The sequence below is a fragment of the Bos taurus genome, chromosome 15 (genome assembly GCF_002263795.3).
Source record: "Bos taurus isolate L1 Dominette 01449 registration number 42190680 breed Hereford chromosome 15, ARS-UCD2.0, whole genome shotgun sequence".
Lineage (NCBI taxonomy): Eukaryota > Metazoa > Chordata > Mammalia > Artiodactyla > Bovidae > Bos > Bos taurus.
In genome coordinates, this window is record NC_037342.1 from 61,251,768 (window position 1) to 61,278,829 (window position 27,062).

At 42.4% G+C, this 27,062-nt stretch overlaps 1 protein-coding gene across 4 annotated transcripts in view; it reads right to left on the minus strand.

The window, feature by feature from the left end:
- The window catches only part of MPPED2 (metallophosphoesterase domain containing 2), a 211,278-nt gene that overhangs the window by 91,393 nt on the left and 92,823 nt on the right, over nucleotides 1-27,062 (minus strand). For all 4 annotated transcript variants that reach the window (XM_005216303.4, XM_010812742.4, XM_005216304.5 and 1 more), the window contains 1 exon segment: nucleotides 11,159-11,384. In XM_005216303.4, the coding sequence (XP_005216360.1) occupies nucleotides 11,159-11,384 (226 nt within the window).

A 27,062-nucleotide genomic window follows, 5' to 3' on the forward strand; every position in this document is an offset into this window, starting at 1 on the left:
TAAATAATGCAAAAACAAAACTAACAGATTGAATTTCTTTAACAGATATCCTTTCCACAAATTTTCTCCTTAAGTCATAACACCCAAAAAGAAAAAAGAAAAGTAGGGATTGGCTGATAATAGCCCAACAGCTTATTTCCAACTATTAATAGTTTTACCTCCAACAATTCTGATTAGGTTTTAATGCAGCATCTTTTATTTTGTTTTGAAAAGATCAAAGCAAGACAGTTTTCTTCTACTGATCCTTGATTCAGAATAGAGGCCCCAATTACAACTAGTGATTTAAGAAGCTGGCCATTTTTATTTTATTTTTTGGTCAACTGATTTTTTTTTACAAAAACCTTTTATTTTCTTCTGGCATGAATGAGTGTTCAGTCACTTCAGTCATGTCCAACTCTTTGTGACCCTATGGACTGTCAGGCTCCTCTGTTCATGGGATTCTCCAGGCAAGAATACTGGAGTGGGTTGCTATTTCCTTCTCCAGGGGATCCTCCCGACCCAGGGATTGAACACATGTCTCCTGCATTGCAGGCAGATTATTTACCAATGAGCCACCTGGGAAGTCCTTTATATCAGAGTATAGCTGATTAATAATGTGACAGTTTCAACTCAGCCATACACATACATGTATCCATTCTCTCCCAAAGTCTCCTGCCATCCAAGCTGGAGGGGCTGGACTTTTAAAGCATTAAGACAATAAAAGCTTTTCCCCCCTAGTTTCTGTCTTTGATAACCCTGTTTCTGGAATCATGGTGCTCCAAGCTACTTCCCATTGCTTATAAAGCCTTGTTTGGCATTGAAAGTCAGCACTCCTTAGTGGATTCAGAGTTAGGACTGATTTGTCCCATCATTTCAATACATACAGCAGCTTGAAATGTAGTGAGAGAAATAGTCATCTCCGTTTATGAAGCCAGACAGGCATCAGAGGCATTTCTTTTTATGTGCCATTATTTTGTACATCATATGTAAAAGAAACTGATAACAAATTAGGGGAGAAAATGGAAAATCAGTCTGTCAGCTCTGATTTTTTCCCCCTTTACACACTTAGCATTGGTTTTACTTAGTCTTCAATGCCGATTTACTGTAGGTTCTATGAAATTTTAGCACCACTTAAAAAAAAATAGAGATCCATCCAAAATCCACCATGCCAGACATTAGGCTTTTATAAACCAGGTGCTTCTCTTCATTTATTTTTCATTTTTTTGTTGCAAACTTCATAGTTAGACACTTCAGTCACAGTAATTATATTTACACTTTAACCAAGCGGATCTTTTCTAATATTCATGAAAAACAGTCTTCCTGTATCTCCTCCTGAATTAAAGCAGGTTTGCAACTCATTTTTTCTGCTCTTTATGGAATGCAGACACATTCTGCTAACCCAGAGGCTTTCAAAGTGTGCCACTAACTTCCTGTTTCAGGAACCCTCACGGAACATTCCACGTTCAATTTATAGTTCCCATCCAAGATCACCTTTATTTTTTCTGGGTGAAAACGCAGTACCCAACGTTACTCATACATTTAAAATGACGCTCCATGTAAGTGACCTTAAAACACCCCATACGTCTTCATTTAACAGACATCTATTTACTCTTCCACATCCTTTGACCACATGCTGCCAATATATGGGGTTCCTTTCCTAAATGGTTTATACTTATCCAGATCATTAGTAACTTGTTGTGCAAAAAATACTGTACAATGTTTGCTTTTAAAAATTCTCTCCCCTGCCTCACACACATACACATACAGGGTGACTATTTTCCTAGACTAAATTTCCTATTCACTTCATTTCTGTCCATTTTTGCTTCTTCCCTTCTACTCTGGTATATCATAATAGAAAAGAAAGCTGACAAATAAATAAAAGTAGCCATCATAAAACTACACACTATCGATACTACCTCCCAGGGAATAAAATCGTAATTATTGTGGATTTACTGACTGCCAGGAGCGTAACATACATAATCGAATTTTAATGCCATGAAACATACATGGAGTAGTGAAAAAAATAAAGGCTTTGGGGTTAGACTTCCAGTTTTGCTGTTAAGGAAATGAGTATCTTTCTGTAGTATTTAGCTTTTCTATTTTCATCATAAAACTTCAATTTTTATCAACTCCCAAATGGTGGGTAATATTACTTCCTTTACAGGATGACAGTTGAGGCTTAAAAACTATTTTATGTAAAATACCTATACGTGAGTGACGCTCAAGAAACAGTAGTTACGGTTCTCTGCATACCCATTTTACAGATGACACTGTGGCTCAGAGATGAAACGATTGGCTTAATGAGGTGAGTTCTACAGTGATAAAACCGAGACACAAGCTTGCTGCAGACAGCTGCTTCTAAAGGCCACAGTCTCTACACACTCCCCGCTTCTCCCGTCAGTAGGTAGAACACAGCTGCAGCTGTTTAAGCTGTGTCCAATTTGGGAATCAGACCTTTCAGGGTGTATCTCTCCGATGGGGAGGTCCAGCTGGCAGTTTGCTAACCTGAAGAACTAATGGTTTAAGGGAAGAGGGGATCAACAAGAGGAACTCAGCCCAGGTTCAACAAACCCTTCACTGTCAGAGGGATGTCCCTGAATACAGCATCTTTTTGCCTATCCCCAACAAGCTCCCACAGGTGTACAGGTGACTCCTCGGGAGGCCACGCGACATGCCTGTACGGCCTTCTTACAGACACAGCCTAACAACTCGTGTCTCAGTTTTATCATGTAGATCTCAGTTCCCTCCTTAAGTTAGTCGCTTCATCTCTGAGCCAGTTTCATCTGTGAAATGGGATACGCAGAAGTTATGCAAAAGGCAGAGGGCCTCTCCCAGAACACAGCATAGCTTTGATTACCATGATTCCGTTGTGAAACAACTCTGGCAATGGGGCAGATGCATTAGAAAGGGCAAATGGACCACCTGAGCAATGCTCAGTCATTAAGTCACGTCGGATTCTTCGTGACCCCATGGGCTATAGCCCGCCAGGCTCCTCTGTCCCTGGGATTCTCTAGGCAAGAACATTGGAGTAGGTTGCCATGCCCTCCTCCACGGGATCTTCCTGACCCAGAGATCGAACCCGAGTCCCTTATGTCTAACCTGCATTGGCAGGCGGGTTCCTTACCCCTAGTGCCACCTGGGAGGCCCCTGTACCTGGCAAAAAGAAAGAACTGGGTAGAAGGGGCAGCTTCCTAGCTGGACTCCAAAGCCCATTCACTCTCATCCTCAGGAGGGCTAAAGGAACCCGCACAGTTACTTGGACTTACTCATGGGCACACCTGAAGTACAGGGGAAAGGTATGCAGGAAGTGCAGGAAGGCGGAGCATGGAACCAGGCAAACATGTGTCACAACTGTCCAAGGGACCCCAGTGGGCTCAGTGTCTGGTAATATCTGGAGAAATTCATGTTACACTTACAACTCAAAGGATTAAATAAGGAATACATGTTTGTAACATAGCTTGAAAATAAATGGTACAGAATCTATACGGCTTTAATTCAACTCTAAGAATTCAGCCATTGAGAACGCAACCATCAAGAAATGTCATATGTTCAATAACTGGTTTCTAATGTCCAAAGGACATTCTGAAGGCCCACTTGGTTCAGCTTCTGGCCAAACTCACACTTTATGCTGGTTGCTTTTACTATAGCTTAAAAAGATAGTCTCCAAATCTAAAAGAAACTTCTGTAGCTACCCAGAGCATGGCGATAAGGCAAATGAAGTAAAGAACTGACAACTGAGAGTTTAAAAATACTGTTGGAGCCTGTCTTCGAAAGTTCTCACTGCCTTCAAGGTCTGTCTCACCACTCCCCTCCCTCACCTTCATGAGACCATGCTCACCTGGAGAGATTTTATGCACTCTACTTTTTGAACATTCGGGAAGGATCTAGATGTGTCCATGAAGAGCTCATGGGCATAGGTTAGTCCTTTCTTTGGCTCCACTTTGTTCTACCATCTCTAGCGGTCCTTGCAGATTCATGGCAATGCTTGATCTTGTCTTAGAAATATTTTCTTTTGCAACTGAGTGTCTCGTAAGTGTAGACCTACAGTCCAGGAGCCACATACACATCTCTACCACCGCCACACTCATTCATTCATTTAGCAGAAACAGACTGAGCATCCACTGTGTGCCAGGCTCCAGGGTAGGCATGGAGGCCCCTGCCCTCATGGCACTTACGGCCACTGTATCATCTCCTTCTATCCACCCCAACAACTCTGGGTTAAAAAGGAGCCTGTCAGTGTGACATGAGAAAATGAAAGAATGCCCAGTAGCCAGCGCCGGGGTCTCAATGTGGAAGTCCAAGTCTGCCAGGAGCACAGTGCATGGGTCCATGCGACCCCAACTTCAGTGGGGACACTCGGCCAGCACTTCCTTCTTGGTGCGTGTGCCCAGGGCTGCTGTCTCTCTCAGTAGCTTCTCAGCAAAGGAGATGGAAGTTGTCACCATGAAGCAGAAGAACCAGAGGAACTGGCCCACGTCTTACGACACACTGAGGTATTCAGTTCAGTTCAGCTGCTCAGTTGTGTCCGACTCTTTGCGATCCCATGGACTGCAGCACGCCAGGCTTCCCTGTCCATCATCAACTCCCAGAGTTCACTCAAACTCATGTCCATTGAGTCAGTGATGCCATCCAACCATCTCATCCTCTGTTGTCCCCTTCTCCTCTCGCCTTCAATCCTCCCCAGCTTCAGGGTCTTTTCGAAAAGTCAGTTCTTTGCATCAGGTGGCCAAAGTATTGGAGTTTCAGCTTCAACATCAGTCCTTCCAATGAATATTCAGGACTGATTTCCTTTAGGATGGACTGCCGTATAGGTTCCCATTTTTTAAACCCTAGATTCTGCAGCATATCATGCAAAAGAGGCTGGATCATTCTTTTCTTCTGTTCTCTCAACATTCCCATTGTCCCCCCTCAAACACCTCCCCACTGAAGCCTGAGAGCTCCTGGAAGGACTGGCCTGGATCTGTGTGTGTCCTTTTTTACAACCAGATGGAACAGTCAAGACTTCCACGTGGCCACTTCCTGAGTTGCCTCAGGTCAAGGAGTAGCGTGACATCTGCGGTTACTAGGATACTCTCCCTCAGCCTCGAGAGCTCCTCAAAGTAACACTGGATTCTAGTGTTGTGTGTGCGTGCGTGTGTGTGTGTGTGTGTGTGTTAGTCACTCAGTCGTGTTCAACTTTTTGCAGCCCGTGCACTGTAGCCCGCCAGGCGCCTCTGTCCATGGAATTCTCCAGGCAAGATCACTACAGTGAGTTGCCATTTCCTTCTCCAGGGGATCTTCTTGACCCAGGGATCGAACCCAAGTCTCCGGGTTCGCTCTGTATTGCAGGCAGATTCTTTACTGCCAAAGCCACCAGGCAAGACCTGATTCTAGCCCTGTCTCTCCCAGACTAACTTTGGGCCCGTCACCTTCTCTGCGAAAAACTCAGTCTTGATCTCCTCTGTCAAATGAAGGCAACACCGTCATGACATACTAGCACTTGCAAAAGCTGGCTATTGTTAATAATTATTAATATACACCCTTTGCGTTTTAAACTTTTTTAAAATTTTAACTATTTAGAATTGTTTTGAAGCCCAAATGAACACATATGAAAGTTCCCTAAGTGAAATATACCATCCAAATATGTTTATCATTGTTGGCTAATTGAGTTGGTCTCTCAGAATTTGCAGGTAAAAATTTAAATCATGCCCAATGCCGATACTAAGCATAAATGATTGCCCAAGAACACATATATATCTCCTTCCACATTCGCTTATACAACCCATAAAAGCACACGACAGGTTTTAAAGATTTGGACCCAGCGGGCAGAGAGGCACGAGTTAGATCCAACATCCCAAACTCCACACACACCAGCTTCTGCCATGGTATTTACTGACGTGGCCTCTGATGGGAGGTAGGAAGCCAGGGGACTGGTGTTGCTTTCTCCTTTTCCAAATAAACAAGGCGGTTGTTAAACCAGAAGTGAATCTGATCCCGTGCAGCTTTAAGAGCAAGTCAGCTGCATTCTGAAGCAGGCGAAAATGTAAACAGAGCCTGAAACTCTAGAGCTGGGCAGACCCGCCATAGGTTTCAGAATGGGAGAGTCCACGGGCCCGGGGCCAAGAAAAATGAAATGTTAGCCTGGGCCTTTAAACAGAATCGTGTAGAAGCAGAGTGCATATTTGTTTAACACACATACACAGACCTTCTTCTGTGCCAAGACCTTCCTGAACCCTCCTGAATAAAAGCTGGAATCCTCGAGACGGTGGTACAGAAAAAATATTGTTCCTACATTGCTGTTCTTTAGCGTCCACGGACTTTCCTCTTGAATGTAGAGATGTTTCTTTCTTTTTTTTTTTTTTTTTCGGCCTGAGTTAATTACAAAGTATGACTATGAAAATAAAATAAATGAGCCCATTCCACTCATCCCTGTATCTGAATTCTATCATATGAGTTGCCCATTGGTTTTCTAATCCTCTCACTCAGTATCTGCTGTTAATTTGTTCGCTACTGCCAGAACTTGAAGACTGTCAGCAAAATACATGAGGCATCACAAAACTTATAATCGGAAACAAAAACATCTGAAGCTCTTCTGACTGGGTGAAGTGCCACGGTGCTGATCAGAACAAGGAAACGTGAGCAACCTTGTAGCTGTTTGTGTGCAAACACAATTATGTATAAATGCGGCAGAGAGTTGAAGCAACACTTAACTCCCACTTTGAAAAACACTGAGAAAATTACATTTAAAGGCATGGACGAACTCAACATATTGATGATCCAAAATGAGGGGGAGAGAAGAAGGGAGAAAATACATCCTGCTCACACTTCCTTTGAAAACACAGCTTGATGGGCTTTCTCTTGCTGTTTCAACCATTTTAAAATTATGCTGCCTGGGACTCCATCTAATTTTCTGGCTGCAGAAGTTAAGGCACTTCCTCCACAGTTACTAAATCTGACAAATTACACCTGGGTCTACTCTAACATGAAAAAGTGTGCTCTTTGTTCCTGACCCTTGGGCAGCATAGAGATCAAATTCCTGGACATTGGAAAGCCCCACTCATTTTCATTAAAAGCCACAGGAGACTAGCTCTGCATTTCTGTTCAGGAGGGGAACAAGGTACACTGCCGAACAATACAACTGCCATGCTCAGGTCAGAGCAAGATAGACTTTTTACTCTTTGCAGCTTGGCTACTGATCCGTTTATACCCAGATTTTTTTCTTTTTCTTTTTTTTAAATATATAAGCATCTTGGTAGCAAAAGAACAACTGAAATTAAAAAAAATAAAGAAGAGGCTAGTCAATTTTTAAATACCAAGTCCCATGAGTGAATTTATTGAAATCTGCTAGCACTAAAATGCTGGCTACAGATCCAGTAACCAAAAATACAAGAATGATTTCAAAATGCCACCTCTCCTCCATCCTGGCCAGACAACAGCACAGTGGCCGATACCTGACAGATTAGAATTTTGTCTCCTCTGATCAGCATTTGGAAAAGACGTACAAGAGCTGAAAGTGATCATAAGAGATTAGGAACCATCTCGGTGGCAAAGAACAACATGAGGAATACAAGAAATCCATGAGCTTTGCTGAACAAGAGCAGAGCCCTGGGCAGATCTAACCATCAGGCCACACAATACCCTCTTCTTCTGTCCCCCAGAGAGGGAGAGAAAAAGGTAATAGAAGAAATTAAGAATAGCTTTAACTGCACTGTTAGTCCTGTGACAATACATCACACCCGAGTCCTTTCTTTAAGACTCCTAGAAAAATGATGAGGTGAGGGAGGATACAGAAGCCACAAAATCCGGCAGAAGGCCTCCTGAGCAAGGTTCCCACCGCCCACCCTCCTACCTCCTCTCAGGAACTAGTCAACTCTTGCCTTCCTTCCAAGGAAACACCTTTCTTCCAGGACAAGGCACCCCATTTACTTCTTCAGTGTAGGTCACTGGATTTTCCCAGACCCATCAAACCACAGCCAAACCCTCTTCCTTGCAGATGTAATAAGCACCACAGTGCACTCCAATTGCAAACACCCACGAGGGCTCAGGATTGTTTTAAGCTATTTTCCACATACAAATTCCTCCTAAATTGTAAGTCAGGAGACACTGCGTTAATTCTCTCTGGTCTTTAGGAAGCTTTCAGCGGTGCTACAAGTTATAAGCATGGAATGAATATGAGCAAATATACCTTGTTCAGAGCAAAACTGAGTCACAATTCACATTTTGTAAATGAGTTAATAGCTCTCTCCCTGGTCAGATGGCAATTACTTTTGAGAAATCTGTGACATGATGGAAATCCTTAGTATCAAGGTTCTCATTTTGATTTCTGTTTTAAATTAAAAGCAGTAACAGTATCAGCAAATCAGAACTTAATATTTCCTCTGGAAAAGTCATTGGGAAAGCATGGAAATCAAACTTACATCAGTTCTAACTTACAAAACAGAAGCAGACTCACAGACGTAGAGAATGAACTTATGGTTACCGGGGGGAAGGGACAGTTAGGGAGTTCGAGATGGACATATACACACCGCTATATTTAAAATGGATAACCAACAAGGTCTTAGTATATGGCACATGGAACTCTGCTCAATGTCATGTGCCAAACTGGACAGGAGAGTAGTTTGGGGGAGAAATATGTATAGTTGAATCCCTTTGCTGTCTAGGTAAAACTATCACAAAGTTGCTAATTGGCTATATTCTAACATAAAATAAAAAGTTAAAAAAATTCACATTATTTGGGGGTTGGAATATCTAATGGGTTACTAAGCAGGCATCCACCTACTTGTGAATCCCAGGGATGGAAAAATCCTTTTTGCTGACAGGATAAAAGTAGCAGCTCTGGTACAAATCCCCCCAAATTTGCTTCCAATCAAATTCTTAATCATGAAAGAGGCTAAAAATTGTACAAAATATTAAACTAATCAAGCATGTCCACAAATACATGCTCTTTGAATATTCTAATTTGGGTGACTACTGAAGTGGGTGGCATCAGAGAGAAAGTGGGGCAGACTTCATTGTCCCTGTTTTACAGAGAAGTTGATGGATTTGTCACGCAGTCACCAGAGACTGAACTAAGGCTAGACCCCACCGCATCTGACTCCCAGTGCAACAGTCTTTGTACAAAGGTGGACAAAGATACAAAGTAGACTGGAAAGACCAACCCCACTAGGCCAGTAACAGCTAGCACCTATCAAGTGCTTATTCTTACATCAGAAAGCCTTCTGCATGCTGTGGGTGCATTAACTCACTTACGACATCCATGAGAGAAAAGTAAAATTGCTACTTCCCACTTTAGAGATGAGAAAACAGAGGCAAGGAGGTATTCAGGGAAAAGTTCAAGCCCAAAAGCTGAATAAGCAGTGGAAATGGGAAATCTGTTGTCCCTGTACAGAAACACTGATGTAAGCATTCCTAAATCAATGTTCAGATTACAGCAGTTCTGGGAATATTAATTTTAACAAAAAAAATCTTCAGCGAGATCCGAACTGAGTTGGACATGACTGAACGACTAACAGTCTTCCTGTATCCACCAATCAGTCCTTCTGGATACTAACTAGTAAAGCCAGAAAAAAAACTTACAGGAAATGTCTCAACTTTCTATTCTACAGAGGACAATCCAAACTGTTGAGTAGGGGTGTGTGTATGCTCAGTCCTGTCTGACTCTTTGTGACCCCATGGACTGTAGCCCACCAGGCCCCTCTGTCCATGCAATTTTCCAGGCAAGAATACTGGAGTGGAGTGCCATTTCCTACTCCAGGGGACCTTTCCCACTCAGGGATAGAACTTGCATCTCTTATATCTCCTGCATTGGCAGGCAGATTCTTTACAACTGTACCACCTGGGAAGCCCTGGGAAGTTGAGTGAGGTGGCCAATCTGAATTCACTCTGTCCTTTTCCAGCTTTATTCACAATTCCTAGGGCATGACCAGGATACTCTTCCAGGTTGCATAAGTAAAGGTCAGTTTTTGTGCTCTATATATACATAGGGCTCTCAAAAAGTAAGAAAGCACATAAATAAAAATCCAAGACTCCTCTACTACTGATTTTCTGATCTAACACTCCCATTTTAAAGATGCAAAAACTGGCCCTAGAACCTAAGTGACTTGCTTAAATTCACATAAATACTTAGTAGCAGAGTAAGGCCTGAAAAGTGGTAATTATTAATACTGCTCTAAGCAAACCGCCAGATACTCTTCTCAATTCATTGCAAACATCAGCCAATTTAATCCTCACCATAACCCTCTAAAGTAGGTATCATTTTCACTGTCTTAGAGATGCAGAAACTGAGGTTCATCCTCTATGAGTTAACCTCTTCAAAACCAGACAACTGCCAGTTGACGAAGCCAAGATCAACATGCTTCCTTATCTGGTCCCAAAGAATATGCACCAGCTTCAGCTTTTCTAGAGCTGAGAATTGCAGTACCAAGAATTCTATAACTGAGCTCTTAACCTGTAACTTGCAAACTGTCTGGGTGTCTTGTGTGTGTGTGTGTGTGTGTGTGTATGTATGTATGTATGTATGTATGTATTAGTCGCTCAGTCCTGTCTGACTCTGTGACCTCACAGACTGTACCTCGCCAGGCTCCTCTGTCCCTGGGATTCTCCAGGCAAGGATACTGGAGTGGGTTGCCATTCCCTTCTCTAATCAGTCTTGCCTGGGGAGCTTTAAATATATAGGTCACTGGGCTCCACCTCAAGAAGGAGAATCAGCATCTTGGGGGGGTGGTTATGGCTTCAAAATCTGTATTTCTTCAGAGTTGATCAGGTGATTCTCATGTGTAGCAAGAGTTGAGAAACTCTAAGCAAGGTATTTCATGAGTGTTTCCAATGTAAAACATAAGGAGGAAATGAATCACCTAAGGCTGATGGAATGTTCAGAGTGGCTCAGTCTGCATGAAGGGTAACACTGTGACCCTCCCCCAAATTGTTCTGTGTCCCATTGACACACGTGCAGCCCCTGTCACACAAACAGACGCATATCTACTGTACCAAAGCTCTGCCCCCACTGATCTTGCCTAAAGAAATCTGCATCACAACGAACAATTCGCAGCAGTGCCAAAATTCGTGTTCTGTTGGAAACACAGCATAAAGGTTTCATTTCACCTTTATTTTTTTTGGGTTAAGACACTTCAGCCGGCACCATGCTTTCTCAGCATTGAGCCAAAAAAAAAAAGAGGGGAAGACTGTTGGAAGGAACACTTACCAAGGTGCACCATATATCCTGAATCCCTTCACTGTTACCTCCGAGTCTTGTAAGTAAATACTGTTCGTCAGGAGGGACTGAACGTTGTCAAAGTCCTCTGGTTTCAATTTCGACACAGAGGGGAAACGGTAGTAGTCCTGTTTAACAAGGTCTGCCATGAATTCCTTATCAAATGTCAGTTCATGATTCCCAGCAATCACTATTTTATATTCATACGGCAGGTTTCCTGAAATACGGAAAAAAAAAAAAGAGCACCAATTAGCACGTTCATTTCCCATCACAAAGTACAACCGCCATGACTGCGTGATTATCAGACAGTATCCCCAAATGAAATAGATCACACATTCCTTTATATTTCCATGGGAACCAAAATTTATGACTACTCCTTCATGCTAACAAAAATGACAATAAATGGGAGACAGGAAGCCGCTCAGAAGCTTAAAAGCTACTAAGGAGACATTAAGTTTTCTAGTTCCATTTCCCTTTTCTGTTTGCTGCAGATTCACTGTCATAAATCCATACTGTGATTCATACTTTAGAATCATCCAGCAAAGAGTACTTTAGTCATAAGCCTTAAAAAAGGTCTAGATTTGGTTTTAATCCTTAAAAAATAAGTTGACCAACTGTTTGTAACAACCCCTTTCACTGCTAGATTTTTAGTATCACTTTAGTACAAAGGACAAGGCATACATAATTCACAATTTGCATAAATCAAAGGAAGCACACAGTACAATTTTGTAAGGCAAGTTAAAGTTTACCTTTTGGCTTGTGAATAAAAAGATTAATAATGACCCCCTGATTAGAAGGCTAACTTTCCTCCCATTGGGATGGGAGAAGAAACTGTAAAGCTTAACCCCCTTTTAATATTTATGGTATGGAAATGTGAGTTCGCTGTGTGTGCTTTTTATGCAAAAGTTTCCCGATCAAAATGAGATAATTCTGGGAAGAAGAATGAAAGCTATAAAGGAAAACCCAAACACCAGACTTCTGCATAGATTTATAATGTTTGAATAAAGTACAGATCATACATATTAATAACTCATCGTGATGCTATAAGAACCAAAATCCAAAGGGAGATAGTGCCCGGCAGCTGTCCCCACCCTGAAATTAATGCCCTTTTCTCTTCTTTGTCATTACGCATCCCTCAAGCCTCACCACTGGGCAGCTGCTCATTTTATTTTATTTCATTTTTATTTTCAGGAGGAAAAGGGTGGGAAGACGGTGCCTATAATTCCAGCTTCCTGAGACTCCCGGGTCCAATGCAAAATTAATGTTTCCTGCTATTCCAGGAAGAATGAAAGTTACCACTAGCAGGAATTGGATATATTTGTTGTAAGAATTCATCCTTACCAGCAAGCCAGAGTCAATGAATCAATTAATGAAGCTTACAGTCTGAGACAGAATTATATTCGGGGGGGAGGGCAAGTTTTTGTCATAGGTCCAGTTGGATTTCACCAATGCAAATTGTAAAGAGTATTAAAATTGGATACACAGAATGTGGACTAATGGGGAGACTTATGAGAGAGATGAAAACAGGCAGAAAATAATACTGCAGGAAGATAAAACTGAAAATGTGGTGGCTAAGTATCAATGAATATCCTTGACTACAGGCCCACAGAACTGTGTGACATGCCTTCGGCCTCAGTTATTCAAAAGGTTGCGGTGAAGAGCTCCAAAAAAATAGGAAGCCTCTCAAGGACATTCCTGGTGGCCCGGTGGTTAAGAATCTGCTTGCCAATGCAGGAGACCTGGGTTCGATCCTTGGTCCGTGAGGATTACACATGCAACGGGCAACTAAGCCCATGTGCCACAACCACTGAAGTCCGAACGCCCTAGAGCTTGTGAGCCACAGTAAGGGAAGTCACCACAATGAGAAGCCCACCCACTGCAAACTGGACAGTAGATTCCACTCACTACAACTAGAGAAAGCCCACGGACAGCAATGAAAACCCACCACAGCCAATAAGCAAACAAATAGATTAAAAAAAGAAAGTAAGAAACTTCTCTTAAACACATGCAGAGCTTATATAAGGCAGTAAGATTGTGATGTATGTTGCAAGTTAACCTGGATAAAATGATGATATTTTGCACCCACTCCAGTACTCTTGCCTGGAAAATCCCACGGATGGAGGAGCCTGGTAGGCTACAGTCCATGGGGTCTCGAAGAGTCAAACACGACTGAGTGACTTCACTTTCACTTTTCACTTTCATGCATTGGAGAAGGAAATGGCAACCCACTCCAGTGTTCTTGCCTGGAGAATCCCAGGGACAGGGGAGTCTGGTAGGCTGCCACCTATGGGGTCGCACAGAGTCGGACACGACTGAAGCGACTTAGCAGCAGCAGCAGCAGCATAAGGCAATAAGATTGTGATGTATGTTGCAAGTTACCTGGATAAAATGATGATATTTTGCACAATGCCCTACACTTAAAATACAGATAAAAGATGTATTCAGGAGTCTGAAAATTCCCAGCACTGTACACAATAGAAATTTTTGAGACGCCCCACTACTTCAACATCATGGCTCTGTGACCCCACTGGCCCAATACTACCTCCCCGGACCCACCTGCCTCCCAAGGCTGGAACAGTCTGATATGTTTTCCTGGACAGTAATCTGCTCCAAGGCAGGTCCTACCTGATTGAATCTTTGAGCAACTCTATTTGTACGAGTCATGCTTTAGCTGCCAGTTCTCCTTTAATGATTCATGATGATGGACTCACTGCAAACTCTGTCTTTATGCACCACTGCTCTTGCAAGAGGCTTTGGCTTCTTGCTTTTTCCATTTTAGAGCATTGCTTTGGGGATGGGATGGGTGAGACTGGGAAACAAGGCGACCCGAAGGAAGTACATTTCTCCCCTTCAGATCAGTGAAAGAAAAAAAATAAAACTGCTGCAAAGTAAATCTTTCTCAGGAAGACAGGCCTCTTCAGTATCTTTTAAATCACATTTTGGAGACTCAGCATAAAGAAATAGCCACCAAAATGAACAGCCGCGGAAATCGTCGTGATATTTACGCACTGCCAACAAACTCATCTCTTTCTGAGAATCCAATAGTAGTTTCCAACTTCCATCCTCTGTTACCTATGTTATGAGATTGTCTGACATGTTTTCTTTTTTGCTGAACTGACCTTTCATCTGTAATCTGCCAACCTTTATGTTTTATATGAAAAGTGTAAGCAGGGCAGCTGACAAATCTCCTGTTACTTGATGGCATTTTCATTTTTTTTTTTCCAGGCTAGATTAATTTGGAAGGCTCTGCAGTCAAGCTCCAACCTTCTTGGTATTCAAATAGCACTATTTTAAAATTGTCAGACAAAGAGGTGCCTGCCTTTATCCATTTTATTCAGATCAGGTCATCGAAGTTGACCTGCCTGAATAAAAATCCAAGGCCATATGCAGATATTCTAATGTGGAAAAAGCCTTGCTTTGAATGACCTAAAGGATTCTACCAACTAACCAGTTCTATCTTCCCAAGACATGGTATATGTTTTACTGGTAAGATACGAGATGATTTTAGGTGAAATAGAGATGAATTTCTGACAGAATGTAAAGTAGCTCTGTATGTTCTAAAAGTGCACGTTTGAAAAAATATGCCAATGCAAGTAATGACATATGGCTTCGTTTTTCTACTATCTTTTCCATGTTCATTTTTCTATTTTTGTATATAAAACAGGAGATGGTTTAAAGAAAACTACTGAGCAAATAATCATATAGAAAATTCAAAGATTTGGCAAAGCGATGACTACCAAGTGAATGAATGAAATTTGGGAAACTAGTCCATCTATCAGTTCAGTTTAGAGCTACAGATAATACGTAAGACAAGTTCTTGGAGGCAGCAATTCAGTCTTATTCAAAACTGTATCTCCCGTGTACCCCAATGGTCATTGCAGCACTGTTTATAATAGCTAGGACATGGAAGCAACCTAGATGTCCATCAGCAGATGAATGGATAAGAAAGCTATGGTACATTTACACAATGGAGTATTACTCAGCCATTAAAAAGAATACATTTGAATCAGTTCTAATGAGGTGGATGAAACTGGAGCCTATTATACAGAGTGAAGTAAGCCAGAAAGAGAAACACCAATACAGTATACTAACGCATATGTATGGAATTTAGAAAGATGGTAACAATAACCCTGTGTACAAGACAGCAAAAGAGACACTGATGTATAGAACAGTCTTATGGACTCTGTGGGAGAGGGAGAGGGTGGGAAGATTTGGGAGAATGGCATTGAAACATGTAAAATATCATATATGAAATGAAAAAAAAAAAAAGAAAAGCAAACTGTATCTCCTACTGTATCTGTATTACCTCACTAGATGATATAAATAGATGCTGACTTAAAAAACTAAAGGATAGCTGAAGTAAGCTAGGTCTTTACTGCTACTCCACAATTCTAATTATCCTACACTCTTGCCACTGTCTATTCCTTAAGCAGCCCTCACAAAACTTTTCCAGGTTCCAGGCTCCATTTGATTCCCCACTTAGCTTACAATACACATCCTCTAGCCCCAAGATGGAGAGGGCCATGGCAACCCACTCCAGTACTCTTGCCTGGAAAACCCCATGGACGGAGGAGCCTGGTAGGCTGCAGTCCATGGGGTCGCTAAGAGTCAGACACAACTGAGCAACTTCACTTTCACTTTTCACTTTCATGCATTGGAGAAGGCAACGGCAACCCACTCCAGTGTTCTTGCCTGGAGAATCCCAGGGACGGGGGAGCCTGGTGGGCTGCCGTCTATGGGGTTGCACAGAGTCGGACACAACTGAAGTGACTTAGCAGCAGCAGCAGCAGCAGCCCCAAGATAGGCTCTCTTTATTTCCCAATTGCTCCTTTACATCTTCTCATCTTTTTAATAATTGGCCTCAATGCTTTTCTTGTCACTGGCCCTTTAATTTTTCAGACATCTCTCTATACTATTTTGGATGTCTTTATTATATTTCTCCCGCTTTAGTAAGTTTATGTTTACTCACCCCAAGAAGATAAAAACAAGCTCTTCACACACACAACCCACACACACACATCTCAAATGCAATCCTAAACCATCCCTGGAATTATTTATTCTTTGAGAAACGTCTTCATTTTATTTCTAAACTTCTGGAAGAGGATTCCAGAAGTTTGCAGCTGGTAGGCCAAATTCAGCTGAGAATTACAGTTGGTCCTCAATTGTTTTATTTTCTTAGTTGAACTAACATTTAGAAATCTGGAGGTATCACACTAAAAATTCGGGGTTTCTGGCTTCTTTTGGAAGATCAAAAATCAGGCAATTCTGACCTCCAGTCTATTGCAGACCTCCTCACTCTCTGTTACTTCTCACTCCTGGCCTACTTATCATGCTTGTGTACCCTCATGGGCTAACCTACTATTAGAATCAGCAACTTAAGGCATAAATGGCTATTCAGAATTTACCCAATGTTGGACTTCCTTGCTGGCCCACAGGTTAAGAATCCACCTGCCAATGCAGGAGACATGGGTTTGACCCCTGGTCTGGGAAGATCCCACAAGCTGAGGAGCAACAAAGCCCACGTGCCAAACTACTGAAGCCCCTGCACCTAAAGCCCGTGCACCGCAACGAAGAGAAGCCACCGCTCACCGCAACTGGAGAAAGTCTGCACTCAGCGGCCCAGAGCAGCCAAAAATAAATAAAAGAATAAAACTTAAAAAAACAGTAATTTACCCATCGCAACCTCCCTTTGTTTCTATACTCAACCAAAAGCTTCCCTGAATGTCAATGCTGCTGTTAAGTCGCTTCAGTCGTGTCCGACTCTGTGCGACCCCAGAGACGGCAGCCCACCAGGCTTCCCCGTCCCTGGGATTCTCCAGGCAAGAACACCGGAGTGGGTGGCCATTTCCTTCTCCAATGCATGAAAGTGAAAAGTGAAAGTGAAGTTGCTCAGTCGTGTCTGACTCTTAGCGACCCCATGGACTGCAACCCACCAGGCTCCTCTGTCCATGGATTTTCCAGGCAAGAGTACTGGATGAATAATTACCTCCTAAAAAGCAAAGCCGAGGTTTTTCCTCCATCCTCATCTCCAAAGATCACACGGCAGTAACATCTCTGTCCGATAAAGTATCTTTCCCCTAGATTAGTGCTGCTGGACTCTGCCTTCTCCTCCTCCCTCTCCAGGGTGTCCCTTCCTCTCTTCTTTCTCAGTTCCCTGTGCCTCTCATCTCATTCTCAGCTGACTTGCTACACTTCCGCTCTTTATCCTTACTTCTATGAGTATTATTTAGTATTTTTTTACTGCATGTGTCACATTTCTACTTTTTATGATTAAATTTTTAAGTCTTATTACAAATTAAACTGGGGCGGCAGCATGGGTAAGAGTAGGGGCTTTGCAGGCTTCACCACCTATTAACTGTATGACCTTGGACAGAGCTCTTATGTCCTCTAAAGTGTCTTAGAAAAACAAAGACAATAATTGCACCCACCTCACAGGTTGTATTCAAGATAAAATGAGACAGAGCTTCTAAAGCACATGCATGGTATGGAGTAAATAATCAGTGCACATTAATTATTATTTTATTCCATTTGTTTAGTTTTTCCCTTTGCATGTGACTTATCTCCTCCTAGACGGTCCTTGAAGGCATGGATTGTGGCTTGTGGTTCCCTGTTTGACCCAAACTAGTTCAATACCTTGGCCTTCCCAGGTGACTCAGTGGTAAAGAATCTGCCTGCCAATGCAGGAGATGCAGGAGACATCGATTCCTGAGTCAGGAAGATCCCCTGGAGGAGGAAATGGCAACGCCTGAAAAATCCCACGGACAAAGGAGCCCAGCGGGGTACAGTCCATGGGGTTGCAAAGAGTTGGACATGACTGAGCGACTGAGCACACACACAATTCAATACTCTCCAAATGGCAGGCACATAATCAGCATCCGTTCAACAAGGGAAGGAATGACTGAATCCCTTCAAGACTCACCAGGAGCTTCCTAAAAAGAATTCCAGGAATGGGCTTGTTATCTTGAGTCATGAGAAGGTTTAAGCCAGTATCAGATTGTCCTCCAAGTTTAAGCCCTCCTGAATTGAAAGCTCAATTAAAAACAAACACACACAGTTGGGGGCCAACTCTAATACATCTGTGAGCTGAATTTGGCCTACCAGATGCAAGCTTCTGGAATCCTCTTTCCGGAATTTCAGAAGTGAAATGAAGAAGCATCTCCAATCCAGTCTAGCCAAATATCTCCAGCACACTGTTTTTAAACTGCAGTTTATTCAAATATAAATGGGGGGGGGGTGGATAATAATCACACTACCCTTAAGGTTTGATGCACATTACATAATCTACTGCATGTAAAGATGTGCACAGTTTCTAACACTTCATTGTCTCTAAACAGGTATTGCTGCTGCTGCTGCTAAGTCACTTCAGCCATGTCCGACTCTGTGCAACCCCATAGATGGCAACCCACCAGGGTCCTCCATCCCTGGGATTCTCTAGGCAAGAATACTGGAGTGGGTTGCCATTTCCTTCTTCAACGCATGAAAGTGAAAAGTCAAAGTGAAGTCGCTCAGTCGTGTCCGACTCTTAGCGACCCCATGAACTGCAACCCACCAGGCTGCTCCGTCCATGGAATTTTCCAGGCAAGAGTACTAGAGTGGGGTGCCATTGCCTTCTCCACTAAACAGGTATTGCTGCTGCTGCCAAGTCGCTTCAGTCGTGTCCGACTCTGTGAGACCCCATGGATTGCAGCCTACCAGGCTTCTCCGTCCATGGGATTCTCCAGGCAAGAACACTGGAGTGGGTTGCCATTTCCTTCTCCAATGCATGAAAGTGGAAAGTGAAAGTGAAAGTGAAGTCACTCAGTCAGCTGTGCTCAAATAATTATTATAATGATTGCCATATTTTCTTGATTGCTTAGTTGCCAATCAAGAAAATACTAGTTTGTCCACAAATTGGATCACCCTCTGGTCACACTGCACAATGTCACTATCTTCAAATATAAGCAGCTGAGGATGAAAAGGAAAACTCTGACTTTCCAAAGGCTGAAACGGACATGGTGCAATGTGTCCTTCAAGTTAGCAAAAGTATCACTCGGGTCATTAAGATGTCTGGATCTGGAGGTGATGGTAGGTGGACACAGGAGACTTTCAACTTGTACACACTTCGAACCTAGCTGCCTCTGTCAAGATGTTTCTAACCCTGAAAATGTGTGCCCTTAACACATCACTTATTTTCTCCTTCAATGATCCAGTTACCCATCTCTTCTAACATTTACTGACTGCCCCAAAATGGGCCAGGATCAGTCCCTCTTAACAAATGAATAGTACAACCTGTGAGAGGTAACAGCTTAGATTCTATTTCTGTCAAGAGTGACTACTCATTTGGAATATCTTTAATAGAGTTTTTAATAAAAATTTTATTGGAGTATAGTCGATTTACAATTTTGTGTTAGTTTCAGGTCTATAGCAAAGTGATTCAGTGTTACACATATATTCATTCTTTTTCAGATTCTTCACACATATAGGTTATTACAGAATAGTGAGTAGAGTTCCCTGTGCAATGCAGTAGGTCCTTGTAGGTTACCTATTTTATATGTAGCAGTGTGGGTATGTTAATCCCAATGTCCTAATTTATCCCTTCTACAATGTTTCCCCTTTGGTAACCACAAGTTTGTTTTCAACATCTATGAATCTATTAACACATACATGTGGAATCTAGAAAAGGGGTACATATGATCTATTTGTAAAGCAGAAAGAGACACACAGACATAGAGATTAAACATATGGACACCAAGAGGGAAGGGGGTGGAGAACTGGGAGACTGGGACTGACATACACACTATTGATATAAAACAGATGACTGATGAGTGCCTACTGTGAACTCTACTCAATACTTTGTGGTGACCTAAATGGGAAGAAAATCCAAAAAAAAAGAAGCGATATATATATATATATATATATATATATTCATTTTGCTCTACAGTAGAAACTAATATAACATTGTAAAGCAACTATACTCCAATAAAAATCAATTTTAAAAAATGAGAAAACACACAAAAAATGAATGTCCATTGACAAAGGAATGGATACAGAAGATATGGTTCATATATACAATGGAATATTACTCAGCCCTAAAAAGAACAAAATAATGCCTAACATCTTTCACTGAATCAGATAGGGTACTCTTCTATGAGCGTATGGAGAGGAACAGGAAAATCTAAGATCTTCAGCTATACATATGTCTGGCAAAGCTGTAACAACTTTAAAGCAGACATACAGTAGATTGTGTCAAGGTCAGCCTCCCTTCCTTCCCAAACTCTGGATATTTAATGTGTCACTGAAAGTGGCTCCCATGAATCACAGCACAAGAGCCTAGAAGCATCCTCAGAGCAGCCTGAGTAATGTGAAAGTTGTGCCCTGTAGGCCTCCTCCGGGCGGAGCAGGGCAACTTGAGGAACAGACAAGGGCAGGAGGAAGGGGACTGCTGTGGTGTCCGCCATGCAGTGCTACTTTCCTTTACTTTATGATTCAGTAAAAGATTTGATTTGAAGGAAGTTATCTCTGGCTTGGCTTCCCAGGTAGCTCAGTGGTAAAGAATTATCCTGCCAAGCAGGAGACCTAAGAGATGTGGGTTCAATCCCTGGGCCGGGAAGATCCCCCGGAAAAGGAAATGGCAACTCATTCCAGTATTCTTGCCTGGAGAGTCCTATGGACAAGGAGTCTGGCAGGCTACAGTCTACAGGGTCACCAAACAGTCAGATGTGACTTAGCAACTTAACAACAACATCCCTGGCTTAAAAACATTAAAAAGAAAAATCATAGATATATCCAACCCCATTTTACTAATGAAGAAATTGAGTACCAGAGAGTTGCTGTCACTTTCTAAGCAAAGTTCACAGGTCAAGCTGGTTCAAAAGTGCGACAGAAAAGCTCTTCGGTTCCCCTGCTAGTGTTCTATCAGGTGAGACCAAACTTTTAACTGCTTCATGGGGTTTGGCTCAAGACCTTCCTCTTACATGAGTCCTCTCCATCCCACTCCTCCATCCACCGTGATCTTTTCTCTAGATCTGGGCAGCTATGATCCTTATGTTTGTTCGTGAAATAGAACTCTCCATTCTACATGACTCTGCCTACGTCATGGATTTCTCCTCCAGGGGACATGAAGCCATGTCAGCTTCACACCACGACAATACACTGGCTCGATTCAGGCATTTCCCAAATGCTACTGTAGCCGTGGGCGTAATTTCTTATCTACCAGCTCCCTGAAGAATTTGGGAGCCTACCCAAGGAAAGGAAGGTCACAGACTTGAGAAGGGGAAAGAAACTCCGCTGGCCCATTGTCATGCAGCATCCCAGGATTTAAAAACGTGTAGGCTATATCATGAGAAATAAGAGGAGACTCTGACAGGAGAACAGAAATTTAAAGTAATAAACCAAAACATCTACAGGGACCAGAGAAGTCAAACACAAATGTGAGCTGAATTGGTTAGAAGTTACAGAGAGTGGTGAAGACTAGGGCACCTGGGCATCAGTATTTTAAAATAAACCTATATAAGGACTTCCCTGGTGGTCCAGTGATTAAAAATCTGCCTTCCAATGCAAGGGATATGGAATCGATCCCTGGTCCAGGAACTAAGATCCCACATGCTGTGGAACAAGTAAGCCCTAAAGCCCCAACTACAGAGCCCACGCACTCCGAAGCTGTGCGCGGCAATTCCTGAGAAGCCCACACGCTACAACAGAGATCCCTTGTGCCGCAACTGAGATCCGACGCAGCCAAAAATAAATACTTTAAAAGTTAAAAAAATAAATACAAATAAGCACTGCTCTGGCCAAACAAGGTTCCTTGCTAGCCTGCACCCCAACCAATAAAAAAATTAATGTCCCTCAAAATTATCACACAACTGCAACTTCTTTTTTTTTTAATCATTATAGAATGTGTTCCTCTTGAAAACTCAAATGTCAGATCAAAATGCAAAGTTAATTCCAGAATATTTTGTTTTCTTGAGAATCTGCCTCCACCTACTAGGAGTTGGCCTCTGCCTCAAACACTTCATTCTTCATCAGTGGGAAGTATGGGGAAGAGAGACAACCAATACGGCCATCAGGTTGTGACTTATACCAAATACCACTTTCCTCATGCCCCATTTTTATCAGGGATCGCCTATTTATTTCTGCTAAAAGCCCAGGGGGGAAAAAAAGCCCAAAGTACAGTGGTAGTTCTTTGTGAAGGAGAGCACCCCAAAGCACCCCTGGGTAAAAGAAAACCTACTTATATAAAGGTGACAAATAATTTCAAAATCTCCAACCTCTATGCCCACTTTCCTCAGCACTCCTAAATTCTAGACTTTGAAAATACATGAGGAAACCAAAATGAAAATATATGAGGAAACCAAAAATGTTTCTGGCCTAACACTCACATTGAATAAAGCTCTCTACATTACAAGAAGCAAACAAGACTGAGATGACAAGTCAGAAGAACTTATAATGGCTCCCAGATGCCCAGGAAAATACAACTCACAAGGCACAACCTTCAGGCTTACTTTCCCTTGACGATGTGCGAGGAAGAAAAGAAAACTAACTTTCTGAGATTAAAAAGAATAAAACAGATATGTGGTCATGTTATCACTACTACAGTCCTATCATCATGGGAGCGTTTCCACACAAAAGAGGTATCTTGCAATTCAATCGCATTGCTGAAACCTCTGGTCTGCGTGGGGCACTGTAGATGTTCCCTAATGCCAATGCTATAAAGGGACCTTATTATATCCCCAAGGTGGATAAAAAAAGGCATTTTTTTCCATTTAAAATTATTATTATATTTTTAATATCATGACTCCAGCAGAGAGGGAAATGTTCAAACTCTTGAAGGTTCTTTATTCCACTGAGGACTAAATAAGAATAACTTTGGCTTGAAAACTGGTCAAGCAGAAAATTTTGCAGGAGGATGAGAGGAAAAAAAAAATAATACCAATGGCTATGAGGATGGAAGAACTATGAGGTTGTGGGAAGGACTAAGGTGATGTGTCATTTAAATCCCTTCCTTGTTTGGGAGTTTGGGTTTAGCAGATGCAAACTATTACACAGCGAATAGATAAACAACAAGGTCCTACTATTCGGCATGGGTAACTGTATTCAATATCTTGTGATAAACTCTAATGGAAAAGAATATGAAAAAGAATATATATTTATATGAAAGTGAAAGTGTTAGTCGCTCAGTCATGTCTGGCTCTTTGTAAGTCCATGGACTGTAGCCTCCCAGGCTCCTCTGTCCAAGGGATTTACCAGGCAAGAAAGAATACTGGAGTAGATTGCTATTCTCTTTCCAGGCTTCCCTAGTGGCTCAGTTGGTAAAGAATCCATCTGCAATGCGGGAACCTGGGTTCGATCCCTGGAGAAGAGAATGGCTACCCACTCCAGTATTCTGGGCTGGAGAATCCCATGGACTATCCATGGGATTGCAAAGAGTTGGACATGACCGAGCAACTTTCATTTCACTTCACTTCACTTCCGACCCAGGAATGGAATCTGGGTCTCCTAAGGTTGCAGGCAGATTCTTTACTGTCTGAGCCACCAGGGAAGCATGCATGCATGCATGCTAAGTTGCTTCAACTGTTCCAGCTCTTTGTGACCCTATGGACCATAGCCCGCTAGGTTCCTCTGTCCATGGGATTCTCCAGGCAAGAATACTGGAATGGGTTTCCAGGCCCTCCTCCAGGGGATCTTCCCAACCCAGGGATGGAACCTGCATCTCTTATGTCTCCTGCATTTGCAGGTGGGTTCTTTACCACTAACAACACCTGGGAAACCCCATGTGTGTGTGTGTATGTATGTATACAGATGGTGTGCTAAGTCCCTTCAGTCATGTCTGACTCTGTGTGGCCTTATGGACTGCAGCCCGCCAGGCTCCTCTGTCCCTGGAATTCTCCAGGCAAGAATACTGGAGCAGTTAGCCATTCCCTTCTCCAGGGGATCTTCCCGACCCAGGGAAACTTGGGTCTTCCTCATTGCAGGCAGATTCTTTACCATCTGAGCCACCTGGGAAGCTATATATATATATACATATATATATATATATACATACACACACACATACACATATATGTGTGTATGCTGCTGCTGCTAAGTCGCTTCAGTCGTGTCCGACTCTGTGTGACCCCACAGACGGCAGCCCACCAGGCTCCCCCGTCCCTGGGATTCTCCAGGCAAGAATATTGGAGTGGGTTGCCATTTCCTTCTCCAATACATGAAAGAGAAAAGTGAAAGCGAAGTCGCTCAGTCGTGTCCGACTCCTAGCGACCCCATGGACTGCAGCCTACCAGGCTCCTCCATCCATGGATTTTCCAGGCAAGAGTACTGGAGTGGGGTGCCATTGCCTTCACCATATGTGTGTATATATACATATATATGTTTGAATATATATAACATATATAAATAACTGAATCATTATGCTGTACAGCAGAAATTAATACAACATTGTAAATCAACTATATTGCAGTAAATTAAAATTCCTTCCTAGGTGACTATCAGGGGCTGATAGCACAGGAAGGCTGGGTCTAGACTGAAGACAGAAACAGGGTTCTGAAGCTAGAAGCGGGCACAACCCATCTTTTCCTGCTGTGTTCCCAGCACCTAGAAAAATGCTTGGCACCTAGTGCCCACTGTCTATTCCTTAAAAAAATGAACGGGCCTCCAGCACTCCCTCTCGGCTCCACAGTTTGCACTCACTTGCCTGGGTTGCAAACCCACCAGAAACATTCAATCAGGGCAAGCTCCGTCTCTGACCTCAGTCTGTCCCCCGTCAGGCTCCATTAATTTTCACAAGTCCTGACAGCTCTAACATTAATACTCACACTTGCTGATGGAGCCACACAGCAGGTTCAGACTGCTACCTTCTCCTCTGAAACTCATGCATTAGGGTTTCTTCCATGCTTGCAATGGGAAACCAAGTCTAAGAAATATTAAACACAGAAAACTATATTACAATAATGTCAGGGCCGAGCCGGAAACCCAGGAGAAAGTAAGGAATGCTGAGCGAATGCTCAGTGGTTTGCTGCAGGAATTAGGGCTAGCCTAAGAAGCCACAGTTGAAACACTCCCTCCTCTTCTTCAGCCTCCTCCGTAAAAAGAACCACGAAGCAACAGGAGATGTTATAAGCCTTAATCTACACAAAGGAGACAAAAGTCCATCTCTCATCCAGGAAAGAAGACCCCGCTCTGGACCCAAGTGGTTGCCAATATATAGCACTGATGGCAGGCAACATAACTAGTAAGAAGTGTAAAGCACAAGGAACAGGCCATTGCTGCTGCTGCCGCTGCTGCTAAGTCGCTTCAGTCCTGTCCGACTCTGTGCGACCCCATAGACGGCAGCCCACCAGGCTCCCCCGTCCCTGGGATTCTCCAGGCAAGAACACTGGAGTGGGTTGCCATTTCCTTCTCCAGAATAGGCCATTAGGACCCATAATTATTAGGCACCTGAAAACATCTCAGAGATTTGGCCTTTTCTCTGCAGCAACTTTTTTCCATGCATTCTTGTCTCAACCATAACCTTACTTTAACATAGCTTTCTGTGACGTACACACACACACACACACACACACACATACATTTCATTACCACAGGTAGTAAGAATGAATGACAACATCCTCCTTGTTTCCCAGCTGAGTATCTCTAAGTTGCCACCCAGACCAACACAGCACATTCTACATGTGAAGCCGTGGTGGGAACCGTCCAGGGAAGCATGGCTCCAATTATACTTGACTATTACCATCTGACTGGATCACTGGAACCATGGATAGTCTCTTCATTGTTCATTTTGTCCAACCTCTTTCTTACAAATGACAGGCTTGGCTTGTTGAGAAAGACTGATATGCCATACAACAGATTTGATTTGAAACCATCAGACTATCTCCTAAAGGCTATTCAAGTAACATCCTCAAGTTTCAGAAAACTGGATCCAAATCAGAATTTCACTGGACAGTCGCAAGAAGAATTGGTGATGGTATTCTCAAGTCTCATCTCCACCAGCTGTGCATATATGTATATCATTGGAGCATACTGGGATGTAGAAATAATGGCTTGATGGGCTTTGGAGTCAGACAGATTTGGGACTAAGTTTCTGTCACTTATTATCTGTGAAACTCAAAGCATGCAATTTAATGTTTATACTACTCATCAGAAAAAATAATGGTAACTGCACAACCTATATTATGGAGTGGACATGTAGACTGAGTGAGACCGGTAAAGAACCTAATATAAAACTGACACATAAAGAACAATTATTATTATCATTATTTTCATCCTGTCTTTGTTCTGCGTTGTAACTTCATTTGGGATAAGGGGTTAATCCCTTACTCTTATCACCTTGAAAGTGTATTCAATGAATATCTTTTATAAACTAATCTGAATAAATTAGCAGTGCTGACTGACAAAGTCTATGGTGAGCTGAAAAACACTATATTGGGGGTGGATTCCCATAAAACTGTTAAGAAAACCAAATAAGAAAAAGGTGGTCCATCCAGCAGTGATTATAAAACAAGTGGTAATTATTCTCCTGAATAATTAGAGGACCAAATGCAAATCCTATGTGCCTGCCTCTTAAACCATTAAGTATGATGAAAAATCAAATTAAATAAAAATAATGCTAGCATAAAGGCCATCTTCTTTAAAAAATAACTATTTTAGAGCTTTTTAGATTCCCTCTGCACTACCCACAAGTAGTAATAAAAAAATCTTTTTTTAATAACTACTGTTATTTTTGCATGCTGAAACCATGCTTGGGCAAGATGAAATGCAGAATTTCAGTGTGCAGTGATTCCAAGCGGCTGGTCCACAGAAGCCAGAACAGAGGGTTGACAGTGGAAATAAAATCTCTGCCTTAACAGCGCCACTGGGGCTAGATGAAAATGGTCTAGAACTTGATTAAAACTAAATTGAAAAAGAACATATTTGGCTAATA